This window comes from Leptosomus discolor, chromosome 14, assembly GCF_034619465.1.
Source record: "Leptosomus discolor isolate bLepDis1 chromosome 14, bLepDis1.hap2, whole genome shotgun sequence".
NCBI lineage: Eukaryota > Metazoa > Chordata > Aves > Leptosomiformes > Leptosomidae > Leptosomus > Leptosomus discolor.
The window spans coordinates 11,270,009-11,294,686 of NC_141404.1; the positions used below are offsets into that span (position 1 = coordinate 11,270,009).

Genomic DNA, 24,678 nt, shown 5'->3' on the forward strand with positions numbered 1-24,678 from the left:
ATGGTCTCAATATGTTTTGGAAAATCTTTATTTGAAATGAAGCTGCTTTGACGAATTGACACTTTTATTTTACCGGTGCTGCTGCCCTGACACAGGCTGTGACATTTAAGCGTGGTGAAACAGACTCTGCCTTTGCTGGTTGTTGCTGGAATGTTCTTTGTTTCTTTCCATGAATTGGTTTCTTTTGTGTGTAGAACTTTGCCAAAAAGGTTGCTGCAGCAGTAACAACCACAGTGGAGATGGAACAGCTCAAAATTGAAATAGAGAAGAAAACCACTGGCAGTGCTATGGAAATTTCTCTTTCACTTCACCATGATGTGGGAGGACTGATTGACATTGTTCCACGTGTACTGGAGGTTAGCAGAAATCCTGCTATAGAGTGTATTTGATGTAGCTTTCTGCTGTGGATTCTGAACTGTTCAGATTTGCCACGTGAGAGCAAGCTTGGAGGTCAGAAGGGAGAGAGATTTTCGTCAAACAGGGCCAGTACAGAAAGCCTAAAAATTGTTTGCTTAGCAATAAAGAGCAGGTTTTAAAGATGTGGTGGGTGACAAAACGTTTGTCATGAAACTGGAGTGGGTGCTTGCCCAGGCACAATAACAGGCAGTCCCAGCCTTTCCATCTTGCTAAAGCAGGGTTTGCAGGTGGCTCACACGGCTGTTTGTGGGTGCAGTGGTACTGACAGCAGAGTGAATAATAAGGGCAGTAGTTTTCATGCAGCCAACAGAGCACTCCTCAAGGCCTTCACTTTCTGCAACGGGTGACACAGATGATGGCATTTGAAACACCGAATGTCTACTTGTGACAGCGGTATTTTCTATGCCAAACATCAGAAATACCACTATCGCCTGTCAGAATCAAAAGCCAGAATATAAAAACCAGCAAGTAATGGTTTCCTACTGTTTGAAGAGATTCTTCTGCCATTTATCTATGCTGATAATATTTTGGCATGATGATGCAAGATTAGAGATATGATTTAGCCTCAGATCCACTAAACTGTTTCTTTTTAAAACTGATCTGTAACCTTTAATCTTAAAGCTGTGTTTTAGTATTTTCATGGGTTTTGTCCTGAAAGCAGCCTTTTGGCTTACCCCTTTGTATTTTAGTCCCCTCTGCTTTTCTTCATGCTCTGAATGTGCTTTGTTGATAATGCCAACAGGTTGCTTGCAGTGGAGAATCTGGTAACAAACAATTTTCTGGCCTTTGCAATGGAGCAATTACATTTCAACATTTTGAGGTACTGGCTTTGTTTATAAACTCTACTGTCAAGGACAGACTGCCTTAACTACCACTAAGGGAATCTAAGTACTGAAAGGTGTCTGAGATGTAGAGATGGCTTTGAACTAGCTGAAAGTTCTGCACATGCTTTCAGATATTTTCACTCCCTTAATATTCGCAGATTCAAACAAATCAGATTACCTCTCCATCAAAAACTGTACAAGTCCATGGAGAAGGTTGCACTTGCTTTCAGAATCACACAGTGGATTGATTGTTCTGAATCAGAATTGTCAACAAACTTGCGTTCAAGTGATACAGATTTACATCTTTAGTGCACAGCTGTCCACCAAGTGCAGAATACAAAGTAGAGGTAAGGGATGTGTATGGGACCAACAGGTGTAATTTTAAAGGCGATATTCCTGTGTCCTACAGCAAACAATCAAGCTGTGCTGCTTCAGAGCTCAGTGCAAGAGCTTGCACCTAGCACAAAACTAATATCAGGAGATGAGAGGTGTGCACCAAGCAAAAACCAAGACTCACATTAATGTTTCTAGCTGAAGTTTCCAAACTGTGTCTTCTGCTGGTTAGAACTGAACTCAGTATAAATGGTCTTTTTCTGTTACTGAGCAGCCAACCTGATATGAACTGGTCAAGGGAGCATAGGAGGCACAAGCTGAGAATTTCACAGCTTACTACTTATTGGTGTATTTTCTGCTCTTTCTAGCTAACCATTTGTTTGTGAAAGTCCCTGTGGCTCTTGAACTGTTCGAGAAAGATGCACCTTGTAATGTGATGTATTCTTAAGAACGTGTTAAAAATGTCTCCTTTAAGTGACAGTACAGAAGATTATGTTTGTCCCTAGAAAGACAGAAATCACAGAGACTCTGATTCCCGTGTATGGTCTAATGACAGAAGGGAAAAATGCATTTCAGTTCTTCCCTCATCTAACATGGGTACAATGTGCATAACACTTGTCACTCCTGTGGAGGTCTGAGGGGAGTTGAACACATTCTCACAGTGCTAGAGCTCTCTTTACTTATAGTAAAACCAGAAATGATGATAGTAAAAGCAATAGCAGTTGATTTTTCTGATATTAGTAATTGTTTTAATGGAGTTGTAGACTTGTTTTTTTTCCTGTTATTTTTATTATGGAACTCTAAAAAATAAAAATTTTTAAGCCATCTGTCTGTTTGTTTGGGCATTTATAAATATGCAGGATGAATACAAAATCATGTCAGTGTAGTAGGGAAATAGTTGTCTTTAGTAACTTAAGCATTTAAAACAAGTATATGACCTGACAGGAAAATAAACTTGATAACAATTTGGCCTGTAACTTTTCAGACTCCAGCAAGAGTTTCACTGAATGGGTCAGTGTTTACCAGCAACTTTACTGTCATCTTCTTTGGACACGTTTCTTTTCATGACGTGTTTGCCTGCCTGCAACTCCATGCCACCACTAACATCCAGCCTCATTTAGAAATTGACTTCCAGCATTCTCTGCCTTTGCTTCAGTCTCTGGGAGTTGCCAGAGAGAACCAAGTGAAGGTGTCAGCCATGAGAAGTGACAAGTATAAGGGCATGCTTGGTATTGTCCTTGGGCCTTGCAGTTTAAAAGCTGATGGAGAAGTGAGCCTGGAAAGCAATGAAACAGACACAGAATGGGTACTTACATTTAGAAACAAGTGCGTCAGTCTAGAGGTAAGCCTCGATTGTTTTCTGTGTGGCATTATAGTATGTGTATTTCAGATCATTATGAGTCACAGGGAACTATCTCCTGACACAATTATTTATGGAAAGGACAATTTTGGTCATTAAAGTTGTTCTGGCAGAGCAATGAGTCAGAGCGCTTGCAGAGGGAGTGTATTTGAAGATGAGAATTTGGAGTAATACAATGGTAGATATAACTGCTGTGGCCATAAAATAGTTGCTTAATAATAGCTTTTTAATTACAATGGATTTTGTCCTAGAATCTAATGAAAAGAATGTTCTTTCTGTTTGAAATTTTGGAGGTTTTCTTTGGGGCTACAAACTTTTTCTTGTATAGTACTTATGAAAAGGTTGTTGTAGGACTTCTGTTGCCCATAGAATTTATTTTTGGTTTCTTTTTCTCTTGTTTGGTCTTGTCTGGTCCTTTGCAAAACATATTGGTTTGGAAAGAAGAAATACTTTCTCATTAATTAGAGACAAATTAGGAAGACACTTGCTTTACCTTGTGTGCTTTAAATAGTATAATATTTTCTGTTGCAGAGGATGGGATTGCCTCATGCTGTAGCCTTTGGGGGCTCATTTCAACAGAACACCTGCAACGTTGGCCTGTTAATGAACCTCCGGTGTGACGGCGCAACAGTTGTTGTGCAGCTGGACGCTTCCTGTGAACACCAATATACACTCCAAGGGATGCTCAGGCATTCGGTTCACTGGCTGAGTCGGCTTGGGCTGCCTTTTGAAAACTCGGTCCTGTTATCTGCAGCCACAGACTCCACCACTGAGGGCGTTTTGTTGCTGCAGGCTGGGAAATGCAAACTTGAGGCTAGAGGAGATCTCTGTATTCAGAATAAAACTGAGTGGACACTGGAAACAGAAACAGAATGTCAGCTTCTGCAGGTAGCTCTTGGAGGCTTTTAGAGAGAGATTTGGGATCAAATGCAAGCCATACAGGGGTTTAGCTAAATTAGCAGTGTTTGAGTGTTGGAAAGCCACTCTAAAGACGCACTTGTCCTACAGCATTAGGCAAAGAAGGTGTCTGATGTATCCTGGTCATAGGTGTTCTCTGGAGACTGAGATGGTTCAGTCTTTGCTGCTTGTTGCCTTTGCAGACCAACACTGCCCTCTAAGGCTGAACAGCGGTTTCAGTTTGAACTGTTTGTCAAAAAATACATTCTCTGGTCTCTTTTTTATCAAATAGAAGTTGTGAAATTTCCTTGGTTTTTCCATCTAGCCTCACTGGCTACATTAGAACGAATGACTATTGCAAATTTATGGGTTATTTCCAGATGTTCGTAGGCATTTATGTTTTGCTTTCAACTCCTCAGTTTTAACTTTTTCAGCTACAAAGTAGCAATATAAAACCAAAAATGACAGGAAAGTGTGTCATCCATAGTGAAGAGGGAATGAAAACCACTTAAAATATTAAAAATAGTAGAATTTTCAGTCTTTTTACAAATACTTTGAAAGAATGAGAGGAAACATTTCATTTGGGAAGTTGCACAAGACAAGCTTGAAGTTTTAGTATTAAAAAAAAGAATCCTTATAACACCAGATACAAGAATGTCTGTTAGGCCTATTATTTTTTTCTGGGTTAGTTTGTTTGAAAATTGAGGATGATCTGGTCTCAGTGAAGCGGATGATGTTCAGTAAACTTTGCCACTCTGAAGAAATAGACATTTTGTATTTTTGCAAATGTAAAAATTCAGAAGATTCATTAGATACAGAAGTTGTAAATTCTGCAGGGCAGTCCTAAAATCTTCCATCAGACCTTATTCAGGCAAAACTGCTATCTTGCTATTGAAAAGGAGAAAAATGGCAGCACAGAGATTGTAGGTTTTGTCTCTGATATTGTAATATAAGATCTCCTTTCTCATATGCTAAAGGGAGAAGAAAACAGAATCAATACTGATTGTCTTAAAGGATATAAAAGGATTTTATTTTTTTTTAATCTCTATAGGATCTCAGTATCCCAACTCAGTCACGGCTCACAGGATCTATTCAGAGAGACAAGTGCCAAGCAGAACTTCTCTGTGTCCTTGAAACAGAAGGCAAGACTGCACATCTTGAAGTGAGAGCGGAATGCAAGCCAAAGATGACACTGGAAATTCAATTCAGGCATGACCTCCCTCAACTGAAGGAAATCCCAAGGGAAAATAAGCTGTCCATCACTGCACGAAAACAGTTGAAATATAATATTGGAGTAGGAATGAAATTGGGTGCTTGTGAGCTTCAAATGAATGGAGACTTCGACCCTGAAAAGAAGCTTCAGTGGAAAATGTTTATAGAAAACAAATGCCAAACAATTCAGGTATTGGAAGGAATTTTTTTTTCCTTTACTCTTTAATGCATACGTCTACTCAAGTCAAAAGAAAAAAAGTCTAATGATTTCCATGGTAGCAGAGCAAAAAGAAAAACATTCTCCTCTTTTAATGTTGCATCTTACTTTTAGAGCCAGTCATTCACTGTATTTTTGTATGGTATAAACCAAATCTTCTGTAAATCAGTACCTACAGTTAATAGACTTGGTTGTACTAGCTCTGATGTGTTTTTTTAAAAGAGTGGTTGAGAAATCTGTAGGAGTTTTAATCTTCAGAAATTGAGATTCAAAGTTGTCTTTGGCTTTATCAGCAATTACAGTTTTTTAGCAATTTGACAACCAAACTCTGAAATACTTTAAAAATCTGTAAAGTAAATAGATAATCTTCAGGTCAATAAATTTTCTCTTAGCTTTATGGAAAATTGAGTATGTAATGTATGAAGATCGTTGCAGAGAACAGAGAGTGAAAAAGCCAGCATTCAACAGCAGTTACAGTTTCCTGTAAGCCCTCAGTTGAGAAATATTTCGGGGAATTTAGTTGAAAAGCAAACAGTGACATTTTGAACAAGCTGGTTTGGACTGCCCTGGTGAGCCATTTCTCTGGGGTAATTCTTGCAAATGCCAGCCATAGAATTGTCGCTGAGCTGAGCCTTACCAGTTACAGTGGCTGACCAAGCACCACCAAATCGCACCTCCTGTTTCATTAACTTCTGGGTTTGGTGGGAATCTCACTATAGACTCTGTAAGTCTGACCAGCAGCTGGTAGGATAAGAAATCTTTGTTGAAAAGATTCAGGCAGTAGAAAAATACAGTGAAAACTGCGTTCTGTGGAAGATCACTCACTATCACACGAACGTGCCATCATTTGCAGTGTCGTCTCCTTTCTATGCAAAGCAAAAGAAGTGAAGCCCTGTCTCCGGGACAATTGACCTGGTTGGCATCAAACGACCTGGGAGCACCCATCTCTGAAAGAGTCCGCAGTGTTGTTGCCTGGGAGGAGCTGTGTGAGCTGGGGAGCAAGGCTTCCCAGAGCTTCCCCAGGAAACAAAAGCAGTGTGCTGTGACCTCTGTCAACTCGTTGGCAGGACACGCCGAGGTCCCTTCTGCCTTTTGATGGAGGAGTGCAAAATGGCACTTTTTCCCTCAATTCTTCCCCAGTAGTTTGTTTTCCTAGGCCAGACTGTTATAGATAGGTGGAGGGGGAGAAATTCTGCAGTAGGATTTCCTGAAGTAGCAGTTCTAAATTTAGCTGGATTGTGCACTCGCTTTTCTTACTGAAAATTTGTATTGCTGTTGGAAGTCCTGCTATCATGGTGCTTGGCCTCTCACAGATCCCACCAGTCAGTGCTATATAGGCAGGAATGGAAAGGACAGGAGAAGTGTAAGGCGAATTTGAGAGATGTTATCACAGAATGATCTGTGGATTCCATGTGCAAGTAGGGTAAATCTGAATATACAAAGATGAGATTCACCTGTCCTCTTCAAAAAACAGCTGCCATAATAAACCTTTATATACTGTCTGGTTTCCCTGGATTTATGGGTGCTTTGGGCCACTGGAGCAATGCCAAGCATAGAAAATTAATTGGTTTTTCACCAAGGCAGGAAGAGCTGCCACATTGTCCTATGTTCTATTTATGCTGGCTCACTTATCAAAAATACGAGAGGCGTATTCAAAATAAAAAAGACAAAATGTATAAAATGTAATAAAAAGCTGTCAAGATTTCTGAAACATCCTGAGGGTATGCTGCCTGGTATACTAGATTTACAGCTAGGTGCTATTAGAGCTACTTATTAGGAATAAAAAGTTTCAGGTATATAGTGTATCTGTGGGTAGTGAACAAGTGGTGAATTTTATTTTATTTAATTTATTTTTTTATTTGCTTGTACAGGATCTTGGAGCACCAATTAAAATTTTTGGTTCAGGCTATGTTTTGATGGATAAAACGAACCTAGATTCACAGACATTGGTCACTGTTGATAAAAGTAAATTACAAGGACTCCTTATACTAAAAGTTACTGATGTAAGTATTCTGCAGGCTGTTAAACTGCAGGTACAAAGTACAGTGTGACATACTCTAATTTTATTGGAAACAAGTAGTCAAGCTTTTGTAATAAATGCCAGTATAAAAATAAAATCTTTGAAAATCTGGCACCTGTAATGTGCAGTTAAACAGATGTACATGATGATAGGATACAGGCTGTGGCGCTTCCTGAATCATTTCCTTGTTATGCTCTTCGTGTGTATATGTATTTTTTTACATCGTATTATTTGGTGTTCCTTACGTTATGTAGCAAATATGGTAAGACATGCAAACCTACAAATGCTGATCTCACTCCAGATACATAACAGGTACTCCAATATAACACTTTATTCATCGTGAAAGTATACAGCAATGCACAAGAAGAAAAAATACTCTGATTTATGGAGTAATCACTGTGATTTACATTGCAAAATAACAGGTAGTGATTGTTACACTGCTGTTTCTCTTCTTCAGTAAGACATCAGCACAAGAGAGGCTGTGAATCTCTTGCTTTCCTGTTGACAATTAAAAGTTTGACTTCTCTTGTCGTCAGTGCAGGAGAGTAGAGTACACACAGAGAGAAGTATCTTCTTCATTGTGATCATTCACTTTCTTGCCATAACTGGTAATTTCTGCATATTTCTGTGCTGTAGAGAAGCAGATAGCTAGTGGGAGTTCCTTGCCACCAGAAAGAAACATTGACACCTTTTTCCCTCTTAGCTGAAATATTTTTTTTCTCTTTCCCAGTGTAATGTCTATAAGTTCAATGCAATTGGTTTTAATTAGTATTAAAGGTAGGACAGACAGATTTGATAAATTTCTGGTTTGAGCTGTGTATTGCAGCAAGCTTTGGGTTCTACATGCTTTTCTCTGTGTGCTGTGAAATATTAACAGGAGAGACAGGAGTTGGATGCAGTGCTAACCCATAACATTCAAGGAGCTGCTGACATTGGCATTCCTATGAGGATGGTAGTTGATGTGATAACAGAAAAAAAGAGCGACTTCTATAAAAGACTTACTCACTTCTGTGTGGACAGCAAGCAAGTAAGTGTCTCCTCCATATTAGTAAGATGTGAAATAGAGGTTAAAGTGAGCTAATTGATTTGGTAAATACTGTTTTTCTATTTGAAATAGCTGTGCATGAAGCCCTTATAGGAATACTGTGCCAGGGCTGGTTTGGTTTTAATTAAATGAAGGCAGTATTTTTCAGCCACTCCTTCTGTGCAGTTTTTTCTAGCAACAAATTTGACATCAGCAATGACTCCAATTTGCAAACTGTATCAAACCTTTCTTATCAAGTATCTTCGCTTGGTGTAGCGTATTCCCTATTAGAGTACAAATTGAGACTTACAAAAAAATTAGACAATTCTTCACCATAAATTTTTAATAGTTTTCATAATTTTACTCTGATGTGTAATTAGTACAGTAATTACAATTAATCAGAGCAGCCTCAATATCAGAGACTTGCCACAGTTAACTTTTGTCATGTTTTATTTGGACCAAACAGATTACAGAAGAACTGAGCTTTGTCCAGAAAATGGATGTCGTGTCTCTCAACTACAAACTTACTCATAATATAGAGTCACTGAAGACTTTGCAAATAAAAGACAGGATTGAGTTGCAGGTAAGTTATCGGACAATGTGACGGGGGGGACACACATGAATCCAGCCTGGAATCATGCCGTGATGGAAGCAGTAGCTGCAGAAGTCAGATGGCAAAGAACAGGAGGTGTAGATGTGACTTTGTGCATTTGCTGTTTAGGTGAAATTTTTGTCTCTGTGTCAAGGAGGGTAGAATTTTACTCATTCAGATGTTAACTTTGGCATCTTTATCATCTTTTCTATTCTGTAGTGCCATCTTGCATAAGATCGTAGCACAGATTTGAAAGTTGCTTCATAATACAGCTTCACTTAAAAGTCAAGATTTATACAGAAAGAGGAGAAGCTTACTGCCACAAAATATAGCCCAGGTGGAGCAAATCGCAACCAACCAGTCTACCTAACGTTGCAGGTGCAAGTGGGAAAAGTTGTTCTCAACATTTTAAAATACAATCTAACCTTCAATAAAGCATCCTTCTGAATTGAGGTGTCTGTGTTGTCACACTCCCTCAGATTTAGTTCTCATTTATAATTATTTCTAGACCCAGTGCTCCTCTTTGTCTATGCTCTATTTAAGTTGAGCTTTCTTTACCTTTAATTCAGTTGCCAAAAAGAGCAGCACTGTCTTCTGTTCTTCAGTATGCCATTTGAAGTACGGTGGAGTATTCATCTTGAAAGTGCATTGCAGGATGTTGTGAACTGTGGCAAAATGAATGGTCTGGGACATTTGAAGTCTTGACTGTCTTGGGAAGAGCTGGGATAAGATGAGACAGAGAAGTGTGCTGGTAACAGACAGATAACAAATCAGTCACTTTCTTGCCATGCAGATTGTACTCCTGAGTTTTGTAACCCATCAGAAGTGAAAGGAGGTTGGAGAAGGTGCTGCCTGTCTAGGTGGAGCATGGAGATGGAAAAGCACATTGCTGCTTATGCTCCTGATGGATTAAGATTTTCCTGAATTTGGGTGTTGTCCCAATATACATGGTTCATACTGCCTGCTTCTGTTTTAAAGACGTTCATGTTTGCTTTTTCTCCCTCCTCCTTCTCCTTCCTACTCTCTTTTTCTCTGTCTTTTTTTTTTTTTTCCCCTAAAGTTCAGGGTAGAGGAGAGTCCAGAAGCTCAGATAGTTCTCAAGGGGTTGGGAGAACAGCTTACTGGACCAGAACTTTTTTTCATGGGAGTAAGAGGCTGGAGGTTGGCTCCCAATATGTGAGCAGCCCAACCCACCGCTGAGCTTGCAGCATGCACTGTACGAGGAGGGCAATGCATTTAAGCTCAATGCCTAGTTTGTCTGATAGATCTGCAGTGTACCTTGTATATTCTAAACAGAGGTGAGTACTGATAGGATTTCATGGTTTACATTCCAAATGGTATTTTCTTCCCAGACTCTGATTACCTGGCATATTTTTTTTATCTGGTATTCTGAGATAAACAAGCCTACAGCACAATACTTACTCTTTATTAATCATGTAACTGCTTAAATAGGGTTAGGCCACGGCCATGCTGGAGAATATATGGTGAAATGTTGAATTTCAAAAAAAAGAAGAAAAAAGGACATTGTAACTATGTTGTGTTATAAAAATATATGAGATTAATTTTTTTGACACATCTTTGAGATGATACTGCCTGAACCAAAGAAAGAACCCTGAATAACAGGAGCATTAACTTGTACAAAGCTGCCTTTTCACAATTTAACTTTGCTGCACGCAGACTGCCTTGAACCTGAAAGCGATCAAGAGCTTTAGTATGAAGGTGCATTATGGTGCTCACCTAACAGTTCTCGAAGGACAAATCCAGGAGTCTGAAACATGTACCAACATAACAGGGCATTTCCATCACACTTGGCCATGGCTGCTACAAGCCAGAGTCCCATCATCTTTACAGGTAGTTTGGGTTTGGGTTTTTTTTTTTCATTAAAATTATTGTCCTTTATTGTGTCGTAATAGCCTTGAATGAATGGCTTGCATGAAAACTACTATTTTGTACAGTACAGGATGGAAGCTGAGATTTTCTGATATTTAAAAACTGTGGCTAAAACCTGAACTACTGAAATAGATTTCTTTTTGACTGCTTTGTGGACCAGATTATTCCATTCTGATCAGTGTTAGTACAGTGTTTATTGTTGAAATTCTAACTCTACAGGAGAATAGTTTCAGCATGTTGCATCAGGAATTGGAATATTGCTCACATATTCTTTACTGGGAATTTTATCCTAAAGAAGTACTTCTTTAAGTGCTATTTTCAGGGAAGTGTTGAAGTAGCCACTGTCTGGTGAATATTTGCAGTATGCATGGATCAAGGATCCTTTGTATAAAGGGAGTCATGTCTTTGTGGGATAAAAGACAACCTAATGAGAATTTGAAATAAATCGATGGGGCTGGCGTGATTTGAAATTCATTCAGTTGAATGGACTTCATACTGAAAGTCATAGATGATAAATGAAAGGCTAAGATTTTTTTGTTAATGGATAGATTTTTGACTTAAGTATAGACTAGAAAGAACTTTCTTTCACTTACATTTGTCTTCTGTTTTAAAATTAAATAGTATTTAAATGTTGTTCCAAGAACTTAGATCTGCATGTCATTTTTTAGATAGATGTGGTTTTTCAAGGGAGAAACACTACTCAAGAAAGATATGTGCACATTGCAGCTGGAGAAGCATCAGTCACATATATAATAAACTCCTATTATGTTGGTCACCAAGTGGATATCTTTTGCCAAAGTTTACATAGTAGCGAGGCACTACAGGCATCTGGCTACCCTAAGGCAAGCAAGTTGATTCTCAGTTTACAGAAGTCAGGTAGGTACCTGCCGTTCCTTGCAGGTTTCTTGCTATATGATAGCTCTTTGCGGATGTTTCAACTATTCCTTCAACAGCTAGAAACTGACTAAGATTTGCTGGTAGTACCTAAAAACGGGCTTTTTCTTGTAAGTAAAATTGTCATTCTTAAACTGCATCTGTTACTAGTTACATGACAACTGCTTTTTTAATTCCAGGAAAGATCTCGTGTAGTACAACACCTGGTAAAACAGGTGATCCCCAAGATACTTAGCTGCATAAAATAAGATTCCAATATCACACAAAAAGCCTTGTTACAGAGCACCAAAAACGGTAATTCCAGTGTAGTTTAAAGTGGGCTTTGAAAATAATTCTAAATGCCTTTTGTTGTTTGAACTGTGGAGGGAAGGCAGACCCATCCTGAATAAGCCAGTCTATCCTCGAAACTTGCCCTGATGTGAATCCTATCTGCATATCCCTCAACTGCTGATTTACATGGTGTTCAGGTACCTCCAATGCCCACGTGAGTGTATATTCATGTTGAAGAAAACCCAACAACTGTGAGAGTACCAAAGAGTAGGAAGTATTGAGGTTAGCAGGCAGTGAATCAATACTAATGTTAGTGGCACCGTCTCCTTTCACACATTCTGGAAAAAGCAAGGGGACAACAGGTGGCTTTCAGGACAGTGGTCAGAGTGGTCACTGTATGATTGCATACATATCTGTGATTTTGTCTTTGTAAAGAGTTTTGGGGTTTCACATCTCTTATCTTATTTTTATCTCTTAGCAGTCTGTATTTTCTTTTTCAAATATGAAAAGCTGTTAGGAAAGTGGGGAAAAGGTCTTCAAATCATGTTGAGCAGTGTTGGTCTGCTGTAGCTGGAACTGAAGGAGTCACTGGAGTCAGAACAGCTCAGAGTTCTTCTCTAGAAGTGACTACTACCTGCCAAATGCTACAGTTGGCTGTATGACCTAGTCTGCTCTAGCTGCAAAAACACATTGCTGTTGGGAACTGCCTTGTCACTTAACACTTGTACGTGGGTACACAAGCTCTGCTAAATCAAGACTTTGTGTGTTCAAGGACACCCAAAAGACTCTGCACTCCTCCAACCACAGGCCGAAGCTCTTGTCATCCTAAATGGATTACTTTGTCACGATGATGACTTGATGTCATGATCAATGGCCCAAAAGCTGGCTGGATAGATTTTATACAGGCAGCACTGACATTCCTTGAAAATGAGCTCCTCAAAATGGCACTATTTTGTTCTTCCTATTTAGAAAACAAAGCCAAGACTATCTGTGAAATCCAGTATGGCGACAAAGATTTAACTGTGACTATGGATGTTAACACAAACTTTCAACTCTATGGTACATTTGAATTCATGGCAGAGGTGAAGCATTCAATATCATTTCTCCATCATCTGGGACTTCCCTTCTTTGTTAAGGTAATAAACCATAGATCCTTTGTTGTGATTTGATTAGAGCTGTCATCTGAGTTACACTAGCATGAATCTAGAGCAATTCCAGTGGCCTCAGTGAAATTACTCCAGGTTTATACAACTGCAGATGAGAGCTGGCTTAGCCCAGTTTATCTGAATCCTTGTTTAACTTAAGTACACAGGTAGTGGTCTGTTTCCAAGGAAACTCAGCAGGTACCTGAAGTCATCGATTTCAGGATTAATCATTTCAGGAAGGTGCTCACTTACTATCACTTCCTAGCTGATACAGCTTACTAAAGTAGAAAGGACTTGTGGCAGAAAACAGCTGTACTTCATATCTAGAGAATTCCTTGGCTTGATTAAACCAGTTGAGGCATAGATACCTAAAATGTTTCAGTGTTGAATAAATAGAAATAGATTTGTATTCCAAACTACATGATATGATCAACAAAAGCTGTACCTATTCATCCCACGAAAGAAAGAAGTATTAGTTGAAATGTCCTCTTCCCTTTTGGAGGCTAGTACACAGAACAGCACACCCAAATCATCCGTCACCTTCTCTTCCAATGAGAGGATATGTAGCTAGGATACAAGATGAAAGGTAGACTTTTCTGAAAATAAATGTTAGATCAGTATTAAACCTGCTTGTTGTCAGTGTTTCAAGGGCATATTTAATGCCAACATTTTATTAAAAGGTATTAGATAGATCCCCTGCTTCTTCCCCCTTAATCCTTAGTGAAATGTCTTTTACCGTCTGAATGTTTGAGTGAAAAAAAGAAAAACAGAGATGGTAATTCTTTAGATGTCTTAGTCATGTATAAGGTATGAATATAATCATGGGACTTCAGAAATGACTGTTCCCACAGACATGTGTTGATACTTAAGTGTGGGAGACAGTGCTCATCTTGCCCAGAGGGATTCTCTGGCAGTTTCAGGATAAAGCTGTAGATGAGCTAGCAGCTGTGGGAGGAAGAAAATACCCTAGAGTAAAAGATTTGTGGAGCTCTATCTGTTTCATCAAAAAAAGAAGGAAAGGCAGTATATGAAAGAGAAGTGGAAGAGACTTAAGCCAGGTAAGGGTACGCTGAAAATAAGGCTAATATTTGTCAATAGTGCAAATAAGTAGCTATGGAAGCATACTCAGAGAAAAAAGGAAGACATTGCTTCATACTTTTGGTTTAGGTCTAGAAAGCATCTAGAAGGCCTGTCTGGAAGGTAAACTTTGGTCAAGATAATGGTTTTAAGTCAGTCAAGAGATTGTGCTCAGTTTAGGTGAAATGCTGGGTAGAAGCTAAGGCTGTGATTTGTTTATTTCCCCCCCGCCACAGATGACAGTTCAAGAAGTCCTGACTGGAAATGCAATTGAAGGAGCTGTGCGGCTGACCTGTGAACAAAACACAAACTTCTCCTTTACTGTCAGAAGGAAAAAAGACCAGCAAGGGTAAAAGGGTCATTCTGAGCACTGTGAAAATGTCATTAGGCCCCTCGGCTTCCATGGAAAAAGTTATTGGCTTAGTCACCAAAGCACTGGTGAAATGTATAACAGATCTTTGGTAAAGTGAATAGTCACACCAAACAGTCTGTACAGATCTGGAAGTTTATGAAGGGCTGCAGAGAGATTCCCCTCTTCACAGCTTGGGGTATGCTTGTCTTTTTGCCTGGCCCCACAGCATCGAAGTAGCAGACAGTGAAAAGATCCAGAAAACTCTAGGTCTGAGCCAGACAAGTGCTTAAAAATATACCTTAATTTGACAGAACTGTTTAAATCTTATTAAATCATTTTGTCACAGTTGATCCTTGTAAAAATTATGGAGACTCATTCAGTTTCCTAAGGTGGTGTCAGTATGGCTGTATCTGCTGTGCTAATTTCTCTATTTTTTTCTGACTTTGGTATAGCAAATAAACAGAACTGTAGGCTTTTGAGGGTGTTTAAGGGGTGTAATATTTTCAGCCTTGGGGTATTCCAGATATTTCTTAAGTTTCTAGCAAAATATCTTTGCACTGAAATGTCTTTTAAGTTCTATTAAACTCTGTAATAATTGTAAATTCTAACTCTGGAAACCAGAACAATGTTTGCAAAGTCAGATTCCAAAATATCTGTCTCATTTTTAAAAAGCTGATGCATTTACTATGGCTAGTAAATTACTAGCCAAAGTAATTTCTGATCCAGTGGGCCACATTCTGTCCCTGGGATGCATATGCAGATTTTTTCATTGAGATCAGAGGTGGCACTGCTATTTGGTCTCCTTTACCTTTGTATGAATGCATCAAAACGTGTGAGCTGAGTAAGCATTTGGTGGAAGGTACTGCAAGTTGTAACTCTAAAAGCTGTGGCAGACTTGGAGGTTACTCAGATGCACTGGTGCTGTCAGTGAAAGTGGACTTTCTGAAATATTGTTGAACAAAAGTACGTTTCTTCCCTTTAGTGAAGAGCTGACTATAACAGCACTCCAGACTCATCCCTTCTTTCTACAGTACGTCCCCAGTGCAGCAGAACTGTCTTCTAAGGTAATGATCTGTAAGTTATCCGTCACATACATCACTGCAAATTAGACCTGTCTGGTATTTTAGGAGCCAAGCTGCATGGCTTCTGGTACTAGTGTCTCTAACCTTTTTGTTGCTGTTGAGGACGTTCATGTTTTCAAAGATGGAAACAATCCCAACCTACCAGAAAGAATTTATGCCATTTGACTCAGCTTCCATGCATCTGCATTACTTGTGACTTATGGTAGACTCCTCTCGGGAATGTTTTTAATTATTCTGGCTACTCAGAACAGAGAGACAGGGCAGAAAGCAGTTCTGGATATTGGCTCTTTGTGGTACAGAAATACACAATGGCAGAGATAAGCAAGGAGGATGAATGGCGTTATTTGTCAGTTAACCACAGCACAGTTACTCCTGCTCACGCAAAAACTGATTTCTATTGTGTGTTACTCAGTTTATGCTATTTTGTAGCTGTGCCTTCTGTAGTGTGAACATAAGGGAAAATCAGATTTGTCTTAGGTTCTGGGGACCACAGTCCAATATACTGTGTAAAGAATGCAAGCACAATATTTAAGTTTATTAGTTCATTTTCCTCTTTCTTTCTCTCTCTCTTTTTTCTTTTAAATTTAATGGGAACTTTAAAAGGTAAATTATGATATGAGTGAAGCAAAAGGCAAACTCTACCTCAGGATGGAAAAAAGGGATTTCAATGTTACAGCTAAGCTATCTTTCGCTGGAACCAGCTACACGAATGTGATTGAAATAATACAGACAATGTCCCAGGTTGGTATCGTGACTGTCCTGTTTCTAGACTGTGGCATTCAGGGTGCTGGCTGCCGACCAGTGAAGGTCAAATACAGCTCCACCTGCTATGAGCTGTTTTGCCCTTGGCTTCTCCAGTAGTATGAGTAAACACTTGTCTGTAGATCAGTTGAGCCTCCAATGGTATAAAATGTTGTTTGATTATTTTTTTCATTTGTTTGCTGCTATAGACAGAGCACATATATAGGGTATATAGCAAATAAAAGAATAATGTGTTACAAACTGACCAATTGCCAATTTTTATTATGCAGGTACCACACATTTCTATTTCTAAACAAGGAAGAAAAGATGTCACAAATAGCTATTATTATTTGTGCTATCTGCTGGATTTATTCTGTAATAGTGAGGTTCTTGATGTAAGAATTATTCAGTGAGGTAAAAGAGAGAAAAATCAAGATATATAGTAAGCAAAGACTATTGTAAAGAGGATACTCAGTTGTTCGTGTACGTTCCATTATGTGAGAAGATGACTTACTGTAGAAATGAAGTCAAGTAGAAATGAATAGCTGCTTATACAAAAGCAGTGGCCTTTGGGTGTCGTTGTACTAGACCTTTTATAAACACATTCCTAAAGCTAGGTTCTGCAGGACTTCACAGTATCAAAATTACACACTTAGGATTTTAACTTTTCAGAGAACTTAATATGTTCCCCCTCTTTTATTTTTAGTTAAAAGTTCTTCCAAGGCAGCTTGTGTTTATGACAGTTTACCAAAAAGGCAACAGGACACGTATGCTGAGGCACACTGCTCTGTGGGATGGCAAAGAGGTAAAGGTGACAGGCACTTATACTGGACTCTTCCCAAAGTTACCTGGAGGGCATGATGTTCAGGGTAGGTTTCTCAAGTCTTTTGCCAGTGTTGATAGCAGACTATAAAATAAACTAAACCACATAAATCTGATTTCAAAATGCATATTCAAATGGTTTCGGTCCAGGCCTTCCAAGAACTTATTTGCTTTAAATTCATTGTAAGTCTGGCTGTTAGAAACATCCGCTTCAGAATGCTATTTCTGCTTTGTGGATATGGAGTGTAAAGCTTAAATAAATTTTAGCAGTGCCAGGGAAAAGTTTGGCCAGATTGAAGTCATCAACAAGTTAAGATGTGGATTGTTACTTTACACCAGCTTTTGGAAGTGTTCTGGATTAAATGAAACATTTGGGTTTATTTTTATATTTGCTTGTGAATTTTAAATATTTACTGAAAAGCAAAGGAAACCTAGGAGCTAGTTTTGGACTAGATACCATTTGTAAACAGAGAAGAGCGTTAACGTATTTCAGCTACTAGCCAAGGTGCTGGGATGCTTAGCTGGGAGGTGGCCAACTGGGGTTCACATCTGCATTTAGTTTCATTCAGAGCAGCGATTTGAATGAGAAATGCCAATGTGTGGGGCTCTCCCTCTCTTCTTCCTGATGGTTCCGGTTCGAATAAAATAGTTCCATAGTTCTGTGCCAGTGAATGTTTCATTTACCTTTTTTTTTTTCACAAACACGAAGAACTTGTTGGGAGGGAGGGGAGAGTGCACGCAGTATGAGCTCTGCAATGAAGATATCAGGGTCTTGGTTCTGTATTTTTATGACTTAAGGAGCCAGTTGGAAATCACTGGAAAAGAAACAGATGTATTTCCTTCCAGGAGGAGTCAAGGCGCTAAGAAGGAGCTTTATAGGATCTGTAGTCGTAGTATGCTGTGAGGTTGCCACATCCGTGGCTTGACTTACTAGCCAGAAACACTCCCAGCGCCACAAGTGCACATATTCCTCAAACACCCAGTAATGCAGTGGCCAGGGTCACTCACTATGAAGTGGGTACCTAAATGCAAATCTCTTGCAGTTGAGAGAAGGTTTTGAGGTGACCCACATCTCAGATTTGTCCTTCAATCACTGCACTAGAGACACAGAGACACATCCCACAGATAACGTTTTTTCTGAATGTTGTCCCATATCCCTTCGAATTTGGAGAGTAAAAACATTTAATTTTAAGTTCATTTTAGTTTATTTTTCTGTTTTCTTTTTCCTTTGTATGTTTTTGTCCTTGCTGGATATTTTTTTTTAATGTTATTTTATTGTCACCTGTTTCTGAGGCTTTTTTCAGAAACTGTAGTAAATTCTGTTACTGTACTGCAGGGAGCACTGGTCACACTGGCCACTACCTTGAGGTGCTAAACCTTTATGTTCCAGCTGTGTTACCTGAAAACACAGAAGATAACTGCACTTAACTCGTTTGCGAGTTGCAAGCTGTTGCTCTTCCAGTGTAAGGTCATCTCAGCTTCATAAAGATTACTTTTCTGGCTGTTCTTGCTGGAAGTTGTTTTGACTGTAGATATCAATCTTCCAATTATCGCAGGTAATTACTGTTTTGCTGGTAAATAGGACTCCTGTTTTCAGTCACATTTCTTCATATTCAGCAGAAATCAGCACACAAAAGCCGTTGTGGTGTTGGGTAGGTGCACGTGTGCGTATGAGCAAAGACCATTGTTTTCTCTGGGAACCAACTGTTGCCCTGTTACCTGTGTGAGAATATGTCCTGTGCCACCTTCTTTGACAGAAAATGAACAGTCATGATTTGTGGTGTGGAAAACTTACTGCCTTTTTTCCCTTGTAGTGGAACTTCTCCATCCTCTCTCCATCCCTTTCCCCTGGCATGCCAGGGTCAACTTATATGTGAAACATACGGCACGCAGTCACCGGGATGACCTTACTGTAATTTGGAATGAGAAGGACCAGGTACAGCAGCCCAGAGCAAATAACTGTCAGGAGAATTACAATAAAGATGAGTGGGATTTTTTGTTGTGGTTTGTTGGGTTTGGTGTTGTGGTTTTTTTTTTTTTAAAAAAAAAAGGCATTCAGCAAGCCAGGGAATTCAAGTAGGAGGCAAATTATCCTCCTTCTTGTTATGTGTAAAAGGTTATGACTATGAAAAATGAGCAGCCAGTATTCTTGTTGGAAGCATTGTTCAGGCCATACTATTGTTTTTGTTTGCAGTAACCTCACAGCTTGCTGCATCACCAAAGGCAATGAGATACACGTGGTTCAAAGCACTGGATAAAGGCCGTTCCCAACACTCTTAAAGGCTCTAGGACAGCTTTTGAGAGTGGATGGAAAGAATAGCACAAATGTCCTGTTTAGAGCAGCTTGAGGGGAAAAAAATAAAATCTAAGACAAATAAGCAAGTGTGAGCATTAGTGTGAGGCTGAAAAGGATGCAGAACCTACCTGTGGCGTGGACATATGCTATGTTTACCCACATACCTCTGCTTAGCATTTTCAACGTTGCTAACTCAGTTGAAGCTCTTCTGTATTTCATTGTTTCATTCTCCTCTTTATCAGTGAGAATGACAACTTTGGCACAGTTTAAACCCGTTTGTATTTTCTTAAAGTAAGTCAGCATTATTTTTTTAAATATAAATAGTAAAGACAGAACTAGGAGAACTTTGGTTAAGTTGATTTCCAAACACGGGTAAACAGGGAAGCTTACTGACTTGCAACCAGCCATGCTATCTTTATATGTGTGTCTGAAATGCAGCACCTTGGCTGAGTATTACATTATGCTTTGAATAAAGGAAAGATAAATGAGAATGTGCAAAACATGTTACAATACAGAAACATAAATGTGCCCGCAAAAAGAATTAGCATTTCTTAATTTCTTTGAAAAGTGTAAGAGAAATCTTACTGAGTGTATGTTTGAGGTCAGTATGAGAGAGGTGTTTTATTTCAGAAGTTCCTTTTACATCTGTTGATATGGATCAGGTATCAGTGTCATCTTCTCTGAAGTTTGGAAGAGACCGTACGAACTACAGAGCCACTGTTGCCCACCCATTTAATTACACTCTGAAGCAACTGGAGGTCCATTCCCTGTCAGAAAGAAGAGGCAGAAAGTACAGCCAGCAGGTGAGATCATGAGAAAGGGGTGCAAAGTGCGGAGCGGTGATACTATATTTACTGTTAGCGCACCTTTCATCTCAAAGAATTGCAGAACCAGGAATCATCCTGAAAAATGTAAAGAGCACCAAGTGCTGTTATCTCCTTGTGTCCGAACCATCAGCATCGTTTCTTTTCTAAGCATAACTCTTGCTAACTGAACTGTCAGTTTAAAAATGTAAAAAAATTTAAAAAAACTTGTAAGTTTATCATTGACCCATTTTGGGTGGTAAGAGGTCAGACATGCACAGGAGCCAGCCTAGCAATGAAAATGAGTCAAATTTTGTCCAAAAAGGGATGAACAAACTCCTATTCCACAATGCAGCTTCCAGAGAAGATAACAAAAACTTCTGTTGCCTCCGTTGTAAAAGTTCAGTTTCCCTGTGTGTTTGTCTATGGCCCTGAGCTTCCTGGACAGGTGGAGTTTTAATACTGTTCTGTGGGAGTTTTAATTTGATTTCTTTTTTTCTCCACTGGGTGGAGATCATTCTGCTAGATCACCCTGCAGGCTCTTTGCTATGTCTAGTCTTGCTTCACTGGACAAATCCTTCTCTCCTGGTTGCAGCTGCGGCTCACAGGGAATGGTGGGCAGCCTGCTGACATCCGGCTGACCCTGGAGGATAAATCAAAGATGGACGTCACGGCCTGGAATGGCTGTATGACACTCTCTTCAGGTCAGGTATGAGTCTTTGAGGCTAAGAAGGGATGAGTGTTGCTAAATTTCTGGTTTTGAGTCTCACAGAATGGGTTTTTTCTGTAGTTGTTACCATATGAAAACCTTTTATGTGAAGTCAACCTTTTCTTTTCACGTCTCAAAGAAAAATAAAACCTCTGAAGGATTCTGTTCCATGTTGCCAGGTACGTTTGTATTGGGATGCAGCTTTCCCACAGGACAGAATCGTCAACCCCTTAGGTTTCTTGGTAGAGGTCAAAGCAGTCTTTTATGGATATAGACCATTCAGGGGTTCTCACAGGGGAGTATTTTTGACCAGAAAGCATACTCCTCTAGTATATACTGAACATGTTTTTTAGAAAATTACTAATATGTATGTCTTAATTTTTTCTCTCTTCCAGCTTCAGCGAGTATTAAGTATGGAACACCTACATGCGTGTGGGTCTCTAGAGCAAAGATCAGCATGGTTTAATGAATACCTAGATCTGAACTGGGATGACAAAAAAATCAAACACAATTTAACATATGAGGTAAGAGAAGGAAGTTGTATCTGTTAACTCACCATTTTTATGGAAACTTCTTAACAAACAGAAGGGAATTTATTTAGTTATTATATGTAATTTTGAGTGGATTTTAAGAAAGCTTCTGTAGAGTACCTCTTCCTGTGAAATACCATTATTTCATTTTACCTTTTATGTGTTTCTCTGCATAGGAAGAAAGCTAAGTGTAGCATAATTAAGAAAAAAATGAGTTCTTACAAGCTAGAGGCCTCACTTGTGCGCTAATTTTGCAAAACTATTGAGTTAATTCTGTAGGATGGGGTCCAGTAACTGTGTGATAAGCCAAAACATTATCAACTGGAAATTTACATTTTGGAAATGTTACATTAAACTGTGAAGCTCCTAGAATAAACAAAAGCCAGCATGGGGACAGGATGAGGTTGAGAGCTGGAATGAGTGGGCACAGAGGAGTGTCTAAGATTCTGTTGTCATGTTTTAACTTTGTTTTCTTGGTTCATTGCAGAGAAATAAATTCTCATATCCTGATAAATTTCAGTTAGAGGCTGTTCTGGAAAATATTTTCCTGACCTCATGCACCAAACAGAAGATTCTGGGTAAAATAGAAACAAACTACTCATCTTGCCTGGACTATTACATGAGCTTTGAGTTCTGTGACCTTCCAAGTGTAAGTCTCACATAGACATATTGAACCTACTTCACTTTAAATGTCATTACTGGTTTGGAGACTCAGTTTTCCTCAGCTAGAACTTTTCACAAAACTGCCATACTTCTGTAACTTAAGGAACCATAAATAAACAGTGTCTTTTGACAGGAGGCACAAAGGTTGTGTTTGCCACTGTGGTGGTTCTGTAGGTCCTGTTACGGTTGTAAACAGTCTACTTCCTCCATGTTCTTTCTTTCCTATTTCATGTTTCTGGATAATATCAAAACAGGCTATAAGCGATCAAAAAGGAAACTAGAGAGGAATAAAAGTGCTTTCCTTCCCCTGTAGGTAAAAGTTTACTGTCTTTTTATGGCTGCTCTGCAGGTAGCAATGGATTTTTGAACCATAGTGTAGCTTTATATTTGTCGTTTATTTTTATATTACACACATAAACCAAAGACCCATCCATGGTCTTACTTAGGTGCACATTGGACCTCAGAGTTGCCTATAGATATTCATAACAAACACAAAACTTAGAACTTGTAATAAATGTGGTCTCTTTCCAGTTTGCAGTGGCTAAAATGCATCTCAGTTGGTTCCCTTGTTTACTGTCAGAGCAGGTCACACCCTGTTACCACTGGGAAACAACAGCCAAATTCTGATGCCAGTGAAAACTTTTTCCAAGACCAAGATGCGTTAGAGCCTGTTAATAATGCGAAAACTGTCTATGCATGTCACTTCCAAATTAGGTGCCTCTGTATTCTTCTGGATTGTTTTCTTCAAAGGCATGTGACAAATTGCCTAGCTAGAGTAGTTGAGAAGCACAAGACCCCCCAAAAATGGACTTGTTTTAATAAAATATATTCTAGCTGTTCATCTTGTCTTAGTCTGTAATCACTGAGCATGGTTTGTTATGCCACAGAAACTGAGGATATAATGAAGTAAGACAGTGCTGTGAGAAGGAGGATGTGCTAGTTTCTGAAACTACAAGTTTTGTTCATCACTGCATTGTGTAATTTCAGGAGAATTCTGACATCGTACAACCTCTTACTACTCTATGCAGAGCCCATTTCTTTGGAAGAATTAAGCTTTAACACCTTTTTTGTTCAAACTTAGGTAATTGTTTTTTCTGGAAAACACCAGCTCAGCAAAGATGACATCATTTTGCAATCAGAGAGCAGATTCCACCTTGCTGATCATGGGAGAAATGAGGGGTTGATTGGAGTATCCTTGAAAAATCAGAGTACAGCTGATGTGAAGAACTATTCATTGGAAATTGAAGTGAGTTTTTATTTTATTTTGGTGGGCTTTGTTTTTTAAAGGCCTGCTGCCATCTATCTTCCCAACTGATCAGGTGCAGCCAGTGACTTTAAAACAGCAGGCAAGTACAGCGACAGAAAATACTCCTGGTTTTGTTAGTTCTGTTTTTAAAGGAGCAGTTATGCAATGTACATGCAGTACGATCAAGAAAGGAAGGCACCAACATTAGTTGTCTGCAGAGCTCAGTGACAAATATAGTAAGTGTATATCAGCTGGAGTATATGGAAGTTTTAAGAGGCTGTGTGGTGTTACAGCTGAGCTTCTTCAGCATGAGTGGTCTGTTCGGTGAGGCATGTTTTCTTGCACCATAGGAAAAAAAAAAAAAAGATGGAACCAAAATGTGAGACTCATACAAAGCAGCATTTGCCAGAAAAAAGAACTGGCCTTGAGAAGGGCACAGAACAGCTAATATGGTGCTCACCCTCAGGCAAATCTTTTCCTTTTTGTCTCCCCTCTATTTTGTATTTGCTCTTAATTTTCTGTGCAAAGAATAAGGTGGAGAAACTGATGGTGGCACCAGAGTGAGGCAGAAAAGTAATGTGGTCAGCACCGTCCAAACTTCATTAGAAGGAATGTGGTGGGTAGTCAGTTGTAATTAACTGAGACAACAGGCCACCCCCTAGCAAAATGATGGTGATTTAATCAGTAACAGGCCAAGACAAATACTAAATTATTTTTCCCTCTCTCTTTGGAAAGGAGTATCAGGTGCTCTGCTTGGGCTTTCTCTATTCTTTGTTTTAGAATAAATGGCACAACTTAGCAGCCTCACAGGGAATTGACTGTTAGAGTATGTTTCTTTCATTGCTACTATTAACATTTTGTCCACAAGCCTTGTGCCATCCAGTCATTCAGCTCTTGCGCCAATCACCCTAATGCTTGTGCCTCTCTTAAGAGTGTAACTCCTGTGGAGTACATAAGCAATGGAAAACATTTCCCTCACCACTTACCCTTCTGTGGGAAGCACTGGTATTTGAGCATCATCTCTGAACATTCATTAATTCTGCATGGTGGCTTTGAGTAAATGTTTTTCCTTTGTGCCTGCAGTTAAGAGCCTTTGAAGAGATTTGGCTAGGCCTGACAGGAACTGCTACTTCCTCATCCATCCAGAGCCAAATCCTGGTGGAGGGGATTCTTGATCAGAAAGAGAAAGTAAAAGTAGCTGCTTCTAAAGGAAAGGAGTGTTTTCAGTGCTACATGGGGTATTTGAAAGGTACGTACCTTCA

The 24,678-nt window shown here is 39.2% G+C and overlaps 1 protein-coding gene across 1 annotated transcript in view; it reads left to right on the top strand.

Annotated features, from left to right (window-relative positions):
- The window catches only part of APOLTP (apolipoprotein lipid transfer particle homolog), a 108,101-nt gene that overhangs the window by 71,657 nt on the left and 11,766 nt on the right, over nt 1-24,678 (top strand). The window contains exons 41-61 of the mRNA XM_086472831.1: nt 195-356; nt 2,560-2,880; nt 3,466-3,822; nt 4,883-5,233; nt 7,132-7,263; nt 8,158-8,307; nt 8,771-8,887; nt 9,957-10,043; nt 11,455-11,662; nt 12,920-13,086; nt 14,409-14,521; nt 15,507-15,588; nt 16,210-16,347; nt 17,054-17,216; nt 18,984-19,105; nt 20,128-20,268; nt 20,864-20,977; nt 21,373-21,501; nt 21,995-22,156; nt 23,252-23,416; nt 24,500-24,665. Coding sequence (XP_086328957.1) covers nt 195-356; nt 2,560-2,880; nt 3,466-3,822; nt 4,883-5,233; nt 7,132-7,263; nt 8,158-8,307; nt 8,771-8,887; nt 9,957-10,043; nt 11,455-11,662; nt 12,920-13,086; nt 14,409-14,521; nt 15,507-15,588; nt 16,210-16,347; nt 17,054-17,216; nt 18,984-19,105; nt 20,128-20,268; nt 20,864-20,977; nt 21,373-21,501; nt 21,995-22,156; nt 23,252-23,416; nt 24,500-24,665 — 3,547 coding nt within the window. The remainder of the gene's footprint in view (nt 1-194; nt 357-2,559; nt 2,881-3,465; nt 3,823-4,882; nt 5,234-7,131; nt 7,264-8,157; nt 8,308-8,770; nt 8,888-9,956; nt 10,044-11,454; nt 11,663-12,919; nt 13,087-14,408; nt 14,522-15,506; nt 15,589-16,209; nt 16,348-17,053; nt 17,217-18,983; nt 19,106-20,127; nt 20,269-20,863; nt 20,978-21,372; nt 21,502-21,994; nt 22,157-23,251; nt 23,417-24,499; nt 24,666-24,678) is intronic.